We start from the raw sequence: 18,874 nt of genomic DNA, 5'->3' as shown, positions 1-18,874 counted from the left end.
CCACTTTTAATTTGAGGAAATTCCATACTGTTTTCCACAGTGGCTGCACCAGTCTCCATTCCCACAAGCAGTGTATTAGGATTCCCTTTTCTCCACATCCTCACCAGCACTTGTCATTTGCTGATTTGTTGATGGTAGCCATTCTGACAGGTGTGAGGTGATACCTCATTGTCGTTTTAATTTACATCTCTCTGATGATCAGTGACTTTGAGCATTATTTTATATGTCTCTTGGCCATCTGTATGCCTGCTTTGGAGAAGTGTCTATTTAGGTTCTTTGCCCATTTTTTTAATTGGATTGTCTTCCTTTTGTTAAGTTGTATGAGTTTCTTATACATTTTGGATATTAAATCTTTGTCAGATGTATCATTACCAAATATGTTCTCCCATACAGTGGGCTCCCTTTTTGTTTTGTTGATGGTTTATTTTGCTGTGCAGAAGCTTTTTAGTTTGATGTAATCCCATTTGTTTCTTTTCCCCTTAGTTTCCTTTGCCTTAGCAGATGTATCTGTAACATATTGCTAAGAAAGATGTCTGAGATTTTGCTGCTATGATTTCTTCTAGGATTTTTATGGTCTTACCACTTACATTTAAGTCTTTTATCTATTTTGAGTTTATGCTTATGTATAAGTTGGTGGTCTAGTTTCATTTTTTTGCATGTATCTGTCCAATTTTCCCAACACCGTTTATTGAAAAGACTGTCTTGACTCCATTGTATGTTCTTGCTTCCTTTGTCAAATATTAGTTCAGCATTATGACTTGGGTCGATTTCTGGGGTCTCTGCCATTTATCTATATTCTTGTGCCAGTACCAGGCTGTTCTGATTACAGTGGCTTTGTAGTATATTTGGTAATGTGATCCCTCCAACTTAGTTCTTTCTCAAGATTGCTGCGGCTATTCATGGTCTTTTTGGTTCCATATAAATTTTTGGAGTATTTGTGCTAGGTATGTGAAATATGCTGTTGGTATTGTAATAGGGATTTCATTGAATCTATAGATTGCTTTGGGTAGTATGGACATTTTAATAATGTTAATTCTATCAATCCATGAACATGGTATATTCTTCCACTTGTTTATATCTTCCTCTATCTCTTTCTTCAACGTCCTGTAGTTTTCCAAGTATAAGTCTTTTATTTCCTTGGTTACGTTTATTCCTAATTATCTTAATTTTTTGTTGCAATGGTAAATGGGATTGTTTGTTTATTTTCTCGTTCTGAGAAGTCATTTTTGGTGTATAAAATGCCATCGATTTCTGAGTGTTAATTTTGTATCCTGCTACATTGCCCAATTCATTTATTAAATCTAGTGGTTTTTTGGTGGAGTCTTTAGGATTTTCTATGTACAGTATCATGTCATCTGTGAATAATGAGAGTTTTACTTCCTCCTTTCCAATTTGGATGCCTTTTATTTCTTCTTGTCTGATGGCTGTGGCTAGGACTTCCAGTACTCTGGACCTTCAGCTGCTGTCTGTGTGAGCCCAACCACCCTTTTTGCATCTCCGCACTTCCTACCAGTCTCCATGCAGTCTCCAGTTTCTGTTCTTGGTTATCTGATTCTCTCCAGGTAGTCTTCCATTGATTTTTCACAGTGGTTTTTCTGTATTTTAGTTGTATTTCCAGAGTGGTGAAAGCAGACATCCCTGTCTTGCTTTTATTCTTAGGGGAAATGGTTTTAGTGTTTGCCCATTGAGTATGATGTGTACTGTAGGTTTGTCATATATGGCCTTTATCATATTGAGGTATGACCCCTCTCTTCCCACTTTGCTGAGTTTTTATTAAAAATGGGTGTTGGATTTTGTCAAATGCTTTTTCTGCACCTATTGATATGATCATGTGGTTTTTGTCTTTCAATTTCTTTATGTGATGTATCACATTTATTGATTTGTGAATATTGTAACAACGTTGCATCCCTGGAATAAATCCCACTTGGTCATGGTGTTTGGTCTTTTTAATATATTTCTGGATCTGACCTGCTAATATTTTATTGAGGATTTTAGCATCTATGTTCATCAGGGATATTGGCCTGTAATTCTCTTTCTCTGTAGTGTCTTTATCTGGTTTTGAAATCAGGATAATGCTAGCCTCATAAAAAGAGCTTGGAAGTGTTCCTTCCTCTTGGATTTTTTTGGGTTAGTTTGAGGAGGATAGGTGTTAGTTCTTCTTTGAATGTTTGGTAAAACTCCCCTGTGAAGCTGTCCAGACCAGGGCTTTTGTTTGCTGGGAGTTTTTTGATTACTGCTTCTATTGCATCAGTTGTTATTGGCCTACTCAGGCTTTCTGATTCTTCCTGATTCACTTTTGGGAGACTGAATTTTTCTAGGAATTAGTCAATTTCATCCACATTGTTGGCATATAGTTGTTCATAGTATTTTCTTACAATCCTTTGAATGTCTGTGGTGTCAGTTGTTACTTCTCCACTTTCGTTTCTGATTTTATTTATTTGGGTTCCCTCTTTTTGTTTCTTGATGAGTCTGGCTAATGGTTCATCAAACTTTTTTTTTAATTTAATAAATCTTTATTGTTCAGATTATTACAATTGTTCCTCTTTATTCCCCCCATAGCTCCCCTCCACCTGGTTCCCACCCCTCTCCCGCTGCCCTTATCTCCCCCACACTGTCCTCATCCATAGGTGTACGCTTTTTGTCCAGTCTCTTCCCGCACCTCCCACACCCCTTACCCCCCAAGAATTGTCAGTCCATTCCCTTTCTATGCCCCTGATTCTATTATATTCACCAGTTTTTTCTGTTCATCAGATTTTTTATTCACTTGATTTTTAGATTCACTTGTTGACAGACATGTATTTGTTGTTCATAATTTTTATCTTTACCTTTTTCTTCTTCTTCCTCTTCTTAAAGAATATCTTTCAGTATTTCATATAATACTGGTTTGGTGGTGATGAACTCCTTTAGCTTTTTCTTATCTGTGAAGCTCTTTATCTGACCTTCAATTCTGAATATTAGCTTTGCTGGGTAGAGTAATCTTGGTTGTAGGTTCTTGCTATTCATCACTTTGAATATTTCTTGCCACTCCCTTCTGGCCTGCATAGTTTCTGTTGAGAAATCAGCTGACAATCATATAGGTGCTCCCTTGTAAGTAATTAACTGTTTTTCTCTTGCTGCTTTTAATATTCTCTCTTTGTCTTTTGCTCTTGGCATTTTAATTATGATGTGTCTTGGTGTGGTCCTCTTTGGATTCCTTTTGTTTGGGGTTCTGTGCGCTTCCTGGACTTGTAAGTCTATTTCTTTCACCAGATGGGGGAAGTTTTCTGTCATTATTTCTTCAAATAGGTTTTCAGTATCTTGCTCTCTCTCTTCTTCTGGCACCCCCATAATTCGGATGTTGGTATGCTTGAGGTTGTCCCAGAGGCTCCTTATACTATCTTCAAGTTTTTGGATTCTTTTTTCTTTTTGCTTTTCTGGCTGAGTGTTTTTTGTTTCTTTGTATTTCAACTCTTTGACTTGATTCTTGCGGTCCTCTAGTGTGCTGTTAGGTCTCTGTATAATATTTTTTATTTCAGTCAGTGTATGTTTAATTTCTAGTTGGTCCTTTTTCATATCCTTGAGGGTCTCGTTAAATTTATCGGCCTTTTCTAGGAAATTCTTGAAAAACCTTATAACCGTGGTTTTGAACTCTATATCCAGTCGTTTGTTTTCCTCCATTTCTTTTGTTTGTGATCTGTTTCTTTGTCTCCGAATTTTCGCTCCTTCCCTGAGTTGGTAGAGTAGCTTTGTGTGGTAGGTGTCCTCTAGGGCACAGTGGCTCAGCCTCCCCAGTTACCTGAGGTGGACATTCTTGGTGCACCCCTTTGTGGACTGTGTGCTCAGCTTGTTGTAGTTAAGTCTTGATTGTTTTTGGTATCACTGGGAGGAATTGACCTCCAGGCCAATTGGCTGTGAGGATCAGCTGTGTCTATGCTATGAGAACTTCTGTGCTGGAGACACTCTTATGAGATAAGACTTGCCAAATTGCAATAGCCTCTGTGCTCAGCTTGGATGGAGCGGAGTTTCAGGGCGGAGCAGACAGCCTTGGCTTCCTGTCAGCCCTGCCCTATGAGGCCCCTGGGTCTCAGTGACCCTCGGTAATCGCTGCAAGCACCTCTGAAAAAAGCCGCCCTCGAGTTTCGCCCGCTGCCAGACAGTCCAGTTTCTCCCCAAATGAGTCTGGGTTCCCAGAAACTTGCCCGGAACTGGATTTCAGCGCAGTCGGGAGCTTCAGTCTCCCTCCCACTTTAGAAAGCCAGCCGTGCACTCAGCCTCCCATGCATTCAGCAGTCAGTCCTCTCTGCGTGCGCGCACCTCCGGACCTCTGCCTTCCACAGCTCCCGAGTCTCAGTGTGCTTTCTCTTTTTCTGACAGTCCAGACTCCCCCTGAGTGAGTCTGGTTTCCCAGCGTCTCGCCCGGGACTGGAGTTCAGTCCAGTCGGGAGCTTCCTTCTCCCTCCCGCTTTAGAAAGCCAGCCGCACTCTCAGCCGCCCGTGCACACAGCCGCCCGTCCTCATCGCGCGCGAGTCTCCATACCTCAGCCTTTTGCAGCTCCTCTGAGTCTCAATGTGCTTTCTTTCCTCTTTTCTTCTAGTTGTAGAATTTCCACCTAGCCAGTTTTCTTTCTGGATGGTGTGGTTCTGTCCGTTTTGTCTTTTAGTTGTAGTTTTGATATTGTTGTGCGAGGCAGCAATTTAGGTGTTTACCTATGCCGCCATCTTGGTTTCGAGGTAGTTCATCAATCTTGTTTATCATTTCAAAGAACCAGCTCTTGGTTTCATTGATGTTTTGTTTTGTTTTTTCTTTTTTTAGTCTCTATGTCATTTATTTCTGCTCTAATCTTTATTTCCTTCCTTCTACTTACTCTGGGCTTTTCTTTTTGTTCTCTTTCTAGTTCTTTAAGTTGTAGGGTTAAATAGTTTATTGTTGATTTTTCTTTTTTCTATTTTTGAGGTAGGCCTGTAGTGCTATAAACTTTTGTGCCTATTATTGATAGTTTGGGCTCACTGATGTCAGCTGCTGCATGTTTGAGAGATTTTAGCAAAGTCTGAAGCCAAGCCAAGACAGGCCATTAACATGGAAAAGCTGCTGCAAGACAATCAGATGCTGTTTCTGACTGGCCCTGTGTACCCTGTTTGGGGCTATCAGCAACCCATAGCTTGTGGTTCCCTCTCCTGGGACTGGATGCCTTTGGAAAGGATAAGATGTGGACCAGGCTCGTCTTTTCCTAGCCCTGGGCCTGGGATTAGATCAGGCAAAGACTCAAAGCCTCCAGAGACCCTCTACCTGCAGTCTGATTGTTATCAGTCTTTATTGGCCTCAGGCTATTCTTTTTTTCTTTTCTTTTTTTCTTTTTCATTTTACTGATTTTAGAGAGGAAGGGAGAGAGAGAGATAGAAACATCAATGATGAGAAAAACCATTGATCAGCTGCTTTCTGCACACACCACACTGGGAATCGAGCCTGCAACCTGGGCATGAACCCTGACCTCCTGGTTCATAGGTCGATGCTCAACCACTGAGCCATGCTGGCTGGGTAGCCTCAGGCTATTGACCACAGGGTGAGGCAAGAGGTCTTCCTACAGGGTGTAGCAACTGCCTTTCCCCCAGGCCAAAACCGCCTGGATAGCAAAGGTCCATAGGAGAAAGATATCCTCTGCAGCATGAGGGAATGACTCAGCAAAGGAAACTGGGGTGACTGTCCTCTGAGCTCCTACCACAGAGCCTCCAACCTGGGACTCTCCTCACACAGCTCCAGTTCACTCTGCCAGAGCCCAAGGTAAGTGGCTGCACACAAACTTTTGTGTATTGGCCCTTTAAGAGGCTTCCTGCATATCCAGCCATCTCTCACTGGCAGATAGAAACCCTGATGCTTTTCACAGCCAGATGTTATGTGGGCACCTTTCTCAGTTCTGGTGCTCTGGGCTGGGGAGCCCAGCTTGGGATTTAGACCCCAGAGTTCTCAGTTGGGAACCCCTCACAACTGAGATATCCCTCTGGACTTAACAGCTGCTGTCTGTGTGAGCCCAGCCACCCCTTTTGCATCTCTGCACTTCCTACCAGTCACTATGCGTCTCCACTTTCCATTCTTGGTTATCAGGGTTCTCTCCAGGTATTCTTCAATTGATTTTTCACAGTGGTTTTTCTGTATTTTAGTTGTATTTCCAGTTTGGTCCTGGGAGAGTATCAGTGTTACTCTGCCACCATTTTGGGAGGGTCGGGAGAGATTTAATGGTGAACAAGTGGATCTGTATATAGTTAGGTTTGGATTTATATCCAAGGAAACATAGATTGGTTTGGAGAGAAAAGACAAAGAGAGTAAAAGACAAATCAAGTTCAAACACACTGAAAAATACTGAGAAACACTGAGACTATGACTAAAAATAGATTCTCTAATTTCAACAATGAAAATGTAATAGTTTTGTAACAGTAAAATCTTATTCTTTTTGGAAGACAATATGAAGGCTTAGCATGACAAAAAGTGATCACTAACAATACATTGTTCAATAAAATACTATACATTTGGAGGAATCTTTGAACTCACTGAATAGACACCATAAGCAAAGCTCACTCTCTCAAGTTAAAAATATTTTTGGTCAAGAAGTTATCATTGAAATTCAATGGTGGCAGACATGTCCAAGAAATATTGCAGAGATTTGATCCCTTTATGAATCTTGTGGAGATGGCAACTAGTGGCCAACAGAACAACACTGGAATAGTGGTAATACAAGAAAACAGTATCATCATGTTATAAGCCTTGGAAAGAGTTATGAAGAATGGCTGTGTTCACCAGAGAAGCCAACAGCTTCCACATGTCCCCTCTCCACATCACCTGTTTTACTAAAATATAAAAATCAGGTCAGATACATTTTCATAGTGAGCTTTTTTGTTAAATAAACTTTTATAATAGTCAAAATAAAATACTGTATTATTTTTAGTATCATTATAGTATCATATGAAAGATAAAACACTATAATGATAAAAATATAAATGAACAAAAATTCTCTTCTTACATGTTAATCTCAACTTCCTTCCATAATAAACCTTTTAGTAAATTGTTAAGGAGAAACAGGTAAGACAGCTTCACTCTCCAAAACCATCCCCAATGACACTGAACAAGTACTAAAATGACTGATAAAACAGAGAAGCAGCCACCTAAATTCAAAACTTATATTTTCATAACTATGTGGCCCAATATACCCAAACACATACAGGGTGTCCCAAAAAAAATGTATACACACTTTGAATGGTTATAAAGTCAGTGTTTATTAACATATAGTTCGTTTTCAAAATTTAAAAGAATCTACAGAAATAAATCATTTTTTTTTTTATCAATTCCTGTTTTCAAATTGATGACCATTCTGGTCTAGGCACTGCTGATAACTTGAAGCAATGGAATCGCAAACATCAATAATCATTTCATTCGGTGTTTGTGCACCCTCAATTCATTGACTGTTACCAGTTTTGTACCGTAAACTTTATCTTTTATGTTTCCTCATAAAAAATATTTAAAAAGTCTAATGGCACTTTAGAATAAATTTTCTTTGTTCAAAGCTTACTCTGGCTTCATCCATTATTTCAAATCAGTTAAACCTGAAAAGGAGTGAAAATTAAGTGAGTTATTAGCTGTTAAAATGTGTACACATTTTTCGGGACACCCTATATTGCAAGAATTCTAGAAGGTCTAGAGTACAAGGAAAATGAAAGCCTCCAATGGGAGGTCCTTTCACCAATATATCAACTTCTTCTCTGGGTGTTTCAGAGTCTTATTATAGATTTGAACTGTACTCCTTAAAGCTCACTATGAAGTATTTCTACTACATAGCACTGAAGGCTTAAAAAAAGCCTTACATTTATGTTTTCTTCTAGTTTTGTCTATATATAGGGAAGATTTAAGGGCAGACCTTCCTGAAAGCAGCATGAACTGATAGAACAAGTCCTTGCTCAGCAAGTCCTTCCATTATTTTAGAGAGAAACCTTGCTAATCTCTGACATTTGCTCATTAAGGACTGCTACTTCTTTCGATACAGATCTAATGCTGGTTTACAATGTAAAAATATACCCCACTGTCATGACCATGACATAAGGTTCAAAGGAAAGGCTGGGCCCAGATTAGCTAGAAAGCAAAAAAGCAGCAGATCAACTTCATGCCATGGGGTTCAAGTAAATAAACGTCTTTTGATGGGGAATTCATGGCTCATAGTATGATACTACACTGTAACTAGCAGGGCTCCAACTGACTATATCAACACCTGGTCTAAATTGTTAAACTGTAAAAAGAGACTCCCGATTTAAAAAGAAGACAAAATCCTAATGACACTTTCAGACAGGAAGCAACATATTCTCATGTTATGAATTTAGTAAGTGGCCTGCATAGTTGAAATGACTCTGAAACAGAGAACCACAACCCAGAATAGCCTGGACACTTCTGTTATCTCAAACAATGGGCAGTTAGCCATTCATTCCTCCCTCTTAGTATATATTCTACTTGTTTCCAACAAAGCCCATTATAAATTTGATGAGACTGGTCAAATTCAGCTATACCAGATGTTTGAAAGCTGGGGATAGGAAATATTTGTTACACAAAAATTCCTATTACAACATTTTGTACCTAAAAAATGAATACTATATGTTCATTTAGAAAAAAAAAAAAGTTATATTGCACACCTATGACCAGCCTGACACTGGAAATAAAGGAATGAATACAACAGATATGGTCCCTGCCACTGAGGAACCTACCATCTAGTAGAGAAGACAAACGCTGACCAAGTTTGATGAATGTCACAAGAGAGTATGCTGAACTGTAGACTGTGGATAATGAGGATATTCCCACCCTACCCCCTTCTTAAATGTGCAGTAAAGACCAGAAAGTTGTCAGAATTCTTTTAAAATAATGACCCTCTCAGTTGTGATACATATAAAACATAAGCATCTTATGCAAATATAAATGACCAATAATTTTAAAAGTATATAAAATGACTACTTTTTAAACAAATATACAAGAAATATTAAAATCCAAATAAGTCCCAAACCATAAAAATATTTGCTTTCATGTTCCCCCTACTCCTACACTATAACAGAAGAAGCCAACTTATTATGGTTGATACTTAGGACTTTTGCTCTTTTATTTTGTCCTCTTAGTGTTATACCAGTACTACTTATTAGTATAAAATAGCTTTAGGTTCTGGCCAGTGTGGCTCAGTGGTTGAACATGGACCCAGGAAACGATTCGATTCCCAGTCAGGGCAGATGCCCAGGTTGCAGGCATGATCCCTTGTAGTGGGTGTGCAGGAGGCAATCGATCAAAGTTTCTCTCTCATCAGTGTTTTCATCTCTCCATCCCTCTCCTTCCTCTCTAAGAAATCAATAAAAACATACTTAAAATAAAACAGCTTTAGAAAAGCCCAACTTTCTCCTGTGTAGATATATTAAATATTTAAATCAGGGCTCCATTAAAATTATAAATATAGTTATAGAAACATAAAATCTCTAAAACTCTTCTGTTCTATCAATCACATGAATATTAAGTATTATTGAAACAAAGCTCACATCTGTCCATTCTTATATCTCTTTTGATCTTGAGACAAAGTTTTTCAAATGAAACTTCATGACTCCCCAAAGGCTCCACAATCCTTCTTTAAATACTACTTAGTTCTAGTAGACTTCAAGCTAAGCAGAAATATATATATATATGTATATATATATATATATATAGAGAGAGAGAGAGAGAGAGAGGAATATGCTAATTAACTGGGATGCCGTAACGGGTTGACTGGACAGGAGGAGGTTGCGCGTGCAGCGTCAGGGGTGGGGCAGCAGGGGCCTCCATGCACCTGTGCTGGGGGAGGGCCTGATCAGCAGCGGCCACGGCTACTTCAAGGGCTGGAGAGGGAGGCAGGGCCGGACCAGCAGTGGCCACGGCTGCTGCGGGGCCGGGGGAGTGAGGCAGGGCTGGACCGGCGACTCGAGGGTGGGCGGCGCCACGCGATTTTGAATCACACGCTGGGCTCCTAGTATGCACTATAAAAAGCCTTTATCTGTTTTGCAGGCATAAATACTTTTGTGCTGACCTGTACCTACTCTTATTTCTTAATTAAAAATTAAGACATGCTATGAAATTGAATGTCACTGAAACAGAACCCTACTGGTACCTTCACATCATTCCTTTCATATAGGCCCTTCACACAGGCCATGGCAAAACCAGGCTTTAAACCAGGCGTCCTCAAACTATGGCCCGCGGGCCACATGCGGCCCGCCGAGGACATTTATCCAGCCTGCTGGGTGCCGTTGCCTGTCCTGCTTAGCAGCTGACTCGTCCCGGGCCCGCAGTGCGCATAGGAATTTGTTCATAGTTGTTTTTTTAAACTATAGTCCGGCCCTCCAACGGTCTGAGGGACAGTGAACTGGCCCCCTGTTTAAAAAGTTTGAGGACCCCTGCTTTAAACAGACACTCTTGCCAGGGCCAAGACAAATGGAAACTCTATCACCAACAGCATTCTTCTTGCTTCTGATTCTGGGTGGAAAAATGCCACTAATAGTTCACAACTTTTTTCTAAGTGGATGTAGAATGGTAGAGTGAAAAAAGCACAGTGTCCACAGTAAAAGAAACAGAGTTTGAGCCTAAACTTCATCACTAACTAGTGGGGCCACTATGGGCAGGTTACATAATTTCTCTGACCTACAGCATCTATAAAATTAGGACGGGAAAGTATTAAGAAAAAAATTGTTTTATTATTACATTAGAATCACTCTCAAGTGTTTAGAATGGCCTTATTCCATACAACGGAATATTATTCAGCAACAAAAAGGAATGAAGTTCTGATACATCCTACACCATGGATAAACCTTGAAAATGTGATAAGAGAAATAAGTGAGAAACAAAAGGACATATATTTTATGATTCTATTTATATGAAATGTCCAGAATAGGCACATTCTGTGGAGAGACAGAAAGTAGATTGGTGGTTGTCCAGAGGTGGGGGTGGGAGTGGCTGCTAATGGGTATGAGGTTTCTTTTTGAGAGGACAAAACTGTCCTAAATTAGGTTGTACTGATTGTACACTTTAAATGGGCAAATTATATGTTACGTGAATTACATGTAATTGTCTTTAAACAATGATCTTGTTCAGGATCCTAAGTTGAAAAAGGAACATGTAAATAAATATTCCCATCCTATCCCCTTTCTAAGTATGGAGTAAAAGTAATGACTCATCTGCGATACATATGCATATAAGTGACCAAACTATTTTTGTTTAACAAATATACAGGAAATTACAAATCCAAATGAATCTACTCCAAAAAAAGTTACCTTAATGATGCCCTAAGTCAAAATTTGGTCCTCAGAGTCTCAATTTCGGTAGTTCTTTCTACTTGTAACACTTTTGCTATCACATCTTTAAATGTTCAAATCCCACCTAACTTTAAGACCAGTTCAAATGTTACATCTTCCATGAAGCCTTCCCCATGCTCTACCGAAAAGTAATGTCACATTTCTTTGAACTTCCATGGTTCTTCACTTCCTTAGGGCTACCTTGGACTTTCAGTCCAGTATTATACTTATTCTGCCCAGTATCAACTTACTGCTTTGACATTAAAAAGAGTCTCAATAAATAACCTATTTAATAAGTGGATGATGATTGCTTAACAATTGAGAATTTCATTTTCACCTGATAAATATTAATTTTGGAAATATCCAAGTCATTTAGACTCAAGAATGGTCCATGAAGTAGCAGGGCTAAGGAATGCCCACTTTGGAAAAAACTTTCATGACCAAAATAAAACAAGACTGATTTGACATATTTATGTATATAATCCATAAGGAATTCCCAAACAGAAGCAGTGAAATAAGGACATAACCTCCCAAGGTAACTGAAAGAAACCTGAATTATATAAATTCCAGAATATTTATTTAAAAATCTGTTTCATTATTTTATAGTGATACCACATTTTTTCCTGAGTTCTATTATCAAGTTCTATTAGTTCCTCTTATTCTATGTTTCTAATATATATCACTTCTAATTCCTTCTCCATTTTCCCCACCATACTAAAAAATCCAGGCCCTCATTTTCTTTATAATCAACCAATTTTTAAAATCTCCTAATTTATCTCCCTTCCCCACAGTTCCTTCTTTCCTTCAACAATATTTATGAAGCCATTGTGTGTTGGGAAGAAATGAGGAGCACATAAATAAATATCAAACGAGGCCTGTTCTCCAAAAACAATCAAATTGGGACGTTGACACATGAACACAATTCATCACAATACGCAGCAGCACAGATTTAAGGGCCACAAGTGACACTGGTAATTCCAAGCAACGGGTAGGTCCTCTGGCCTCCCCAGAACACAATCTATATCTCCTTCACACTATTCTCATCCTCTCTCTCCCTCTCTTTGTTCATCTTACTGGATGAGGTCTTCTGTTACACTGCCCATATGTCATGCACTGACCCTCTCCAATTTCTCTCCTACTTGCCTCCTAAACTAATCAAGACAATCTACTTGGGGTAACCTGGAAGTGACTTACTCACAAGTACCTTTTGTTCATGATTGACTATTTGTCACCACAATTCTCCCCACTTTCTAATTCATATCTACCACCGATCTCAGGTCCTTTATTTTGTATGTATTTAGAAGTATGTAGCTACATGTAATTTTTTTTCAGCTTATAACTGGTGGGTCTTATCCCTTCATATTTGTCTCACGGTATTTATTACAGTGTTTCCTAACTAAAAGTATATCTCAAACCACCTATGGAGCTTCTTTAAAATACAAAGGTCTTTACCCAACCCCCTGGGAAAGCTCCTCAATAAGAATGGGTGGGAGATAGACAGACATCTTTATTTCTAAAAAGCCCCATAGGGGATTCTGATGCACATCCCAACCTGAGAACCACTGACTTATTACAATGCTCCCTATACAGCAGACACTCAATTCTTATTAATTCATGCACTGAACCTCATAAATAACTTTTCTCTAAATAGCCTAACCAGATATCAACCCCTAGACTACACTAGCTCTGTTCCAAGTGCAACATATGGTTTTAAGATTTCATTTCCTGAAGTACTCCTTGGAGGGACACTATTACCTTGTCTCTTTACATTGTCTCCTATTTGTTGAAAAATGGAGGCCTGGAATGTAGCCATGTTAGACAACACCGCATAGGAATGTACTCTGGAGTCTTAGATTAAAATTGGTTATATATAAAAAAAGAACAATGTAGAACTAGACATTCTGAATGAACACATTCTTACTGAATAGAATCTTGCTAAACCTATACAGAAGGCAGATCAGAAAGTTGGTCAATAGTGTCTCCTCCAGGTCTTCTTACTTCCCAGTGTCCTAAACTGCCTGAGACAGTTGAGGGGCCCCTGAAAACTGGTGAAGACTTTAGCTGCTCAAGTGCCTCTAGTGCAGTAAAGTGCTCTAATCAGATAAGTAACCAAGCCCCACCCAGACCCGCAGTTGCCTCCCAACCACCCTGACACACTATTTGCAGAGCTCAGTGGGGGAGCAGCATGAACTTTTCCCAAAGCCGGTCAAGTCAAGTCGTTCCTCACAGGCGGCAGCCGTCTGACTCACCAGCCAGGGTGGGAAGGAAAAGTGTGATGGGCCCAAGGGGTGTGAGGAGACTGGTCACAGCACCTCTTTGCCTACTTCAGAAGTGGGCTCTGCCTTCTGCAGGAATCACCTGTTATTAATCACAGCTGGGGTCTACAGAACCTGCAGAACCACGCAGCCACCCGGGAGAGTTGTGGACTGGGGAGGGGACCCCGGTCCTTCTCTCTGGCAGGGGCCCGCAGGTCCCAGACTCCACAGGCCTCTCCCAGCAGCTCCATCTTGCTTCCCGCCCGGGGGAGGGGCCGAGAAGGAGGGCTCGGAGTCTGGAAAGGCCCCAATGGGAGGAAGCCGTTTGACAGCAGGTAAAGCTACGTGGAAATCGCCAAGGGAGGGTAAAAAATGAAAGGCAGCAGAGTTAAGCGAAAGGGATTAGTTAGTGGTCATGAATTACTACATAAAGAAATTACACGGTGTCTGAGAGTGCCAGGGGTGTGAGCCGAAGTAGAATACCCGGGAAGGGAGGAGGAAACAGAGAGATGAGCAGCCAGTACAAGTGGACAAAAGGGCCGGCGGCAGGGAGCACGGGGAAGAGTGGTGGGTGAGGCAGGTCTCGGGGTCAGGGGCAGAAGTATTAAAAAGGAGAACGGCGTGGCTCTGGAGTCCCAGGAAGGAAAGGAAAGGAATTAGGGGAGCCCCTCAGCCCATAGGCCAGACAGGGGAGGCCTAAAACGGAGCCGAGAGTACGGCTGTCAACGTGAGGGGCGACAGCCTGCTGAAGGAAAGGGGCCATCTGTCATCCAAATAACTACCATTTATTAAGCACTTAGTATGGTTCATACGCTGTGCTAAGCACTTTATAATACCGCCTCGCTGAATCTTCACAGCAAACCCACAAGGTAGGCATTATTATGTTTTACCCCATTTTATAGATGAGGAAACTGAGGCCCAGAGAAGCTCAGAGGCATGCTCAAGGTCACAGAGCGAGGGAGTCTGAATTCGAACCCATGGCCGTCTGGCTCCAGAGCCCAGGTGCAAAGCCACAGGCTGCGAATGGGCAAAGGGGAGCCTCAAGGCGTACCGGGAACGTCTCCCGCCCGGTTCCGCTCCCCACCCCAGGCCCAGCGCGCTCACCCGGACAAGGTTGCTGACGGCCGCCTGCACGGCGGCCACGGGCGCGGTGAGGTCAGGGATGGCTTTGCCGTCCACCTCGCCTTCCTCGTGCATGATCACCAGGTGCGAGATCTGCTGCGCCACTGGCTCCAGGATGCTCTCAATCGTGCGCGTATGGAACACCGGCATCGCGGCGGTGAGCGGGGCGGCGAACCGCGGGCTGCAGAGAACTGGGAACAGCGGGGCCGGGAACCCGCGGACAGACGGACTCTGAGCGGCGACTAGAGTCCGGGCTTCCCTCGGCGTTACGAGCCCCACGGGCGCCCCGCCCCCCTCGCGTCGTCGCGCCCAATGGCAGCGCCGCTCAGACCCTGGCTGCCACTCCTATTGGTCCCACTTCGAGACGCTCCGCCCCCTGCCCCCGCCAACGAGATCCCGCCCAGCCCCACCCCCATTCCCAAGGGAGGGGCCTGGGATTGGGCTGCGCCGCGGGGATTGCGACTGGATTCCCAAACCCTAACGCCGGGCGCGCCTTATAAGGGCATGGTGGGAGCGGACGTGCGGCTGGATCGGTGGCCCCGCCCCCGGGCCGCCTCCCGGCCGGGTTCTGCGGAACTCCGCCCAACTGCGGAGTCACCTCAGGGGGCGGGGTCTCACCTACCGCTGGCTGCAGTGAGCTGAGACCAGGGAGTCACCGTCTGTCTCCTCGTCCCCTTCCCAACTTTCCCTTCACATGAGGCCCTCAAAATACTCACTCCATTTCCTCTTAGTAGTATGTGGAAACGTTTTTAGTAAAACATTCAAACAACAGAAGTGCATAGAGAAACATGAGCGTCCCATTCATTCACAAACACTCCACCCACTCTCCTCAAAGATACTATTCAGTTTGGTGTGTCGCTTTGTAGACTTTTGTCTATTCGTTTTTTTGTACATATATATTTTCTAAATAAATGGGATTAAACATTTTCCTAGGACTTGATCTTTTTTCCTCTTAATTAAAATTCCCTGGTTATCTTTCTACCTCATTCTTTTTAAGGGCTGCATGGTATTTCATTGCATGAAATCAAACAATTGCCCGGTAGTGGACATTTAGGTTGGATTCTGTTTTTCACTATTAAAAAACAATTCTGCATGGCCATCATTGTACTTGCCTCTGTGTTGTACACATGTCGTATTTATCTAGGACAGATACCTAGAAATGAAGTGAAAATGCTAAAGTATGTTCTTTTTACATTTTGATAGATAAAATCAAATTACAGATTGCTCTTACAGCACACAGTGTATAAGACATCTTCTAAATGTCTTCCTCGCCTCAAATTCTCTTTCGCCCATGCTTTCTCATTCCAAAATAAAACACTTTCACTAATACCTCCAAGCAGAAGATGCTCAATTCAAATGAAAATATTTCTCAAGGGCCCACATTTCACAAAAGGCTAATCTATGTGTGAGTTGCTCTGTGTATTTTCTGAAATTATTTTTATCTGGTAATATATATCCCTTTCTGCTGTGCATGTTGCCAAATCCTGTACTTTTCCTTTCGTAATACCTTTACTTTTTATTAATTTTTTAATTTTTCAATTACAGTTCACATTCAACATCACTCTGTATCAGTTTCAGATGTATAGTAAAGCAGCCAGAAAATCACGTATCGTACAGAGTGGTCCCCCCATTGCCCCAAGTGCCCACCTGGCCCCACACATACTAGTCTTCATAAGGATGTTATTGACTATATTCACTATGCTATAATCCACACCTCTGTGGCTATTCTATAACTACCAATTTGTACTGCTTAATCCCTTTACCTTTTTCACCCAAACCCAAACCTCCTTTCCTCTGCCTATTTTCACTCTTTTGTTACTGCTTTATGTCCTTGTAGGCAACGTATTTCTATAACTCTATTTTAAAATAATATTTATTTGGTACTTTCTAAATTCTAGGCACTGTATAAACCCTTTGTTTAAGATTACCAACTACTGACCCTAGCCGGTCACTCAGTGGTTAGAGTGGCAGCCCTCAGACTGAAAGATCCCCGGTTTGATTCCAGGCAAGGGCACGTGTCTTGGTTGCAGGTTCCCAGGCCCTGGTCAGGGTGCATGCAGGAGGCAACCAATACATGTGTCTCTCTCACATTGATGTTTCTCTCTATCTCTCCCTCTCCCTTCCACTGTCTCTAAAAATCAATGGAAAAATATCCTTGGGTGATGATTAGCAAAACAAACAGACAAGATTACCAACTACTCAATTTGTGGGCCCAGTACAAAATGAAAATGTGGATCGCTTGCTCAAAAAGCAGGAAAACGGTGCTGTTAAAGATACTACAGTATAAACCTTGTTCCTTTCTTTGGTATTCTCTCTCTCAACCTGTCGTGGTATTTTTTTATTTGCTATTTAATGTGGCACTTCCTGGGCAGGGGAATACCTTTGTGGTAAATACAGACCCCTTCACAGGAACTTGGGGGACCATGCCTGGCTGCCTGAAGACCTCTCCTGCCAGCTGCTGGACTGACATGAGGTTCCCTGCTAAGGACAAAGAGGCCAAGCCAGGCAACTCCCCTAGTCACAGGCCTGCCTCCCCAACCCACAACAAATAGGTGACTTCCAAAGGTATTGCAACCTCCATACTGAGATTCCCAATTACTGGAGGGAAGGCAAGAGGCTCGTCCTGAGGCACTGAGAGCTTGGGTTGAGAATGGCCACCTTCTTGCCTCACCCCTAGACACCATGGATAGCACACATGGAACCCTGCCCCAAGACAGAACAGAGGACAGCAGTGGTCACCGGACAGGGGTGGGGTCAAGAAGCTAGAAGTTGGGGGAGCAAGCAGCTGAAAACCCATCCAAGGGAGGTGATTGGAGACAGGACTAAGCAAAAGATGAGGCTTCAAGCCTTTGGTGCACGTTCCATTATCCCACTGGACTTCTAAAATACTCAAAGAAGCCCTAGCTCAGTGGTCGGCAAACTCATTAGTCAACAGAGCCAAATATCAACAGTACAACAATTGAAATTTCTTTTGAGAGCCAAATTTTTTAAAGTTAAACTTCTTCTAACGCCACTTCTTCAAAATAGACTCGCCCAGGCCATGGTATTTTGTGGAAGAGCCACACTCAAAGGGGCCAAAGAGCCGCATGTGGCTCGCGAGCCGCAGTTTGCTGACCACTGCCCTAGCTGGTTTGGCTCAGTGGATAGAACATCAGACTGGGGACTGAAGGGTCCCAGGTTCAATTCTGGTCAAGGGCACATGCCTGGGTTGTGGGCTCAATCCCCAGTAGGGGGCATGCAGAAGGCAGCCGATCAATGATCCTCTCTCATCATTGATGTTTCTCTCTCTCTCTCCCTTTCCCTTCCTCTCTGAAATCAATAAAAATGTATTTTAAAAATAAAATAAATAAATAAAATACTCAAAGATAAAATTATAAAGAATCAAAACTGTGACTGCAGAGCATTAGACCCCAATGTGACGCTCCTCTGAGCACAGGGCCCCACGTAACTACACTGATTGCACACCCGTGACTTGGCCCTATTGACCTAGCAGGTAACCCAGGTCTGACCATGACTGACGTTTAATTACTAAGCAGCTACCTAGGAACTTCCATTTCTTTTGGAGACCCTCACCAAAACTAATAAAAATTTTGTCTAGTCCTAACACGGCTCCCAAGCTTGTCTTCTCTGCTCATTATTTCACATGGAGAGATACAACAGTCTCGCCCACTTACCCACAGTTTTGCTTTCCGCAGTTTCAGTAACCCAAGGTCAATTGCAGGTCCAAAATATTTTTTTTAATTCCAAAAATAAACAATTCCTGAGTTTTAAATTGTGTGCCATTCTGAACAGTGTGGAAAAAAATCTCTCGATGTTTCACTCAGTCCCACCCAGATGTGAGTCAGCCCTTTGTCTCGCGTATCCAAGCTGTATCCTTGCTACCTCCTTTGTCACTTAGTAGCTGTGGAGGTTGTCAGATGGATTGTCACAGTATCACAGTGCTTGAGTTCAACTAATCCTTATTTTACTTCATAACGTCTCATTCACCTCACTTCATCTCATCGTGTGTACATTTCATTATTTCACATCATTACAAGAAGAAGGGTGAGATGTAATACTTTAAACAATAAAAAAAGGAGGGTGAGTACAATACAGTAAGATATTGTGTGTGTGTGAGAGAGAGACCACATTCACATAACTTTATTACAGTACAGGGTAGGGCAAAAATAGCTTTACAGTTATATGTGAAA

General features: G+C 41.9%; 1 protein-coding gene and 1 pseudogene across 3 annotated transcripts in view; one reads left to right on the top strand and one right to left on the bottom strand.

The window, feature by feature from the left end:
- LOC308257720 (small nuclear ribonucleoprotein G-like) overlaps positions 1-6,823 on the top strand; it is a 28,101-nt pseudogene extending 21,278 nt beyond the window's left edge. The window contains exon 2 of the transcript in view: positions 6,531-6,823. The product of the transcript in view is annotated as a small nuclear ribonucleoprotein G-like (transcript). The remainder of the gene's footprint in view (positions 1-6,530) is intronic.
- Positions 1-14,988, bottom strand: part of VCL (vinculin) — a 118,986-nt gene extending 103,998 nt beyond the window's left edge. For both annotated transcript variants that reach the window (XM_080643101.1, XM_080643102.1), the window contains exon 1: positions 14,667-14,988. In XM_080643101.1, the coding sequence (XP_080499227.1) occupies positions 14,667-14,834 (168 nt within the window). In that variant the 5' untranslated portion in view covers positions 14,835-14,988. The remainder of the gene's footprint in view (positions 1-14,666) is intronic.
- Between the last annotated feature and the right edge of the window lie 3,886 nt (positions 14,989-18,874).

This window comes from Plecotus auritus (assembly GCF_963455305.1).
Source record: "Plecotus auritus genome assembly, chromosome: 9".
NCBI lineage: Eukaryota > Metazoa > Chordata > Mammalia > Chiroptera > Vespertilionidae > Plecotus > Plecotus auritus.
The sequence above is the reverse complement of the archived record's forward strand: the minus strand, read 5'-3'. Positions and strand labels throughout refer to the sequence as shown.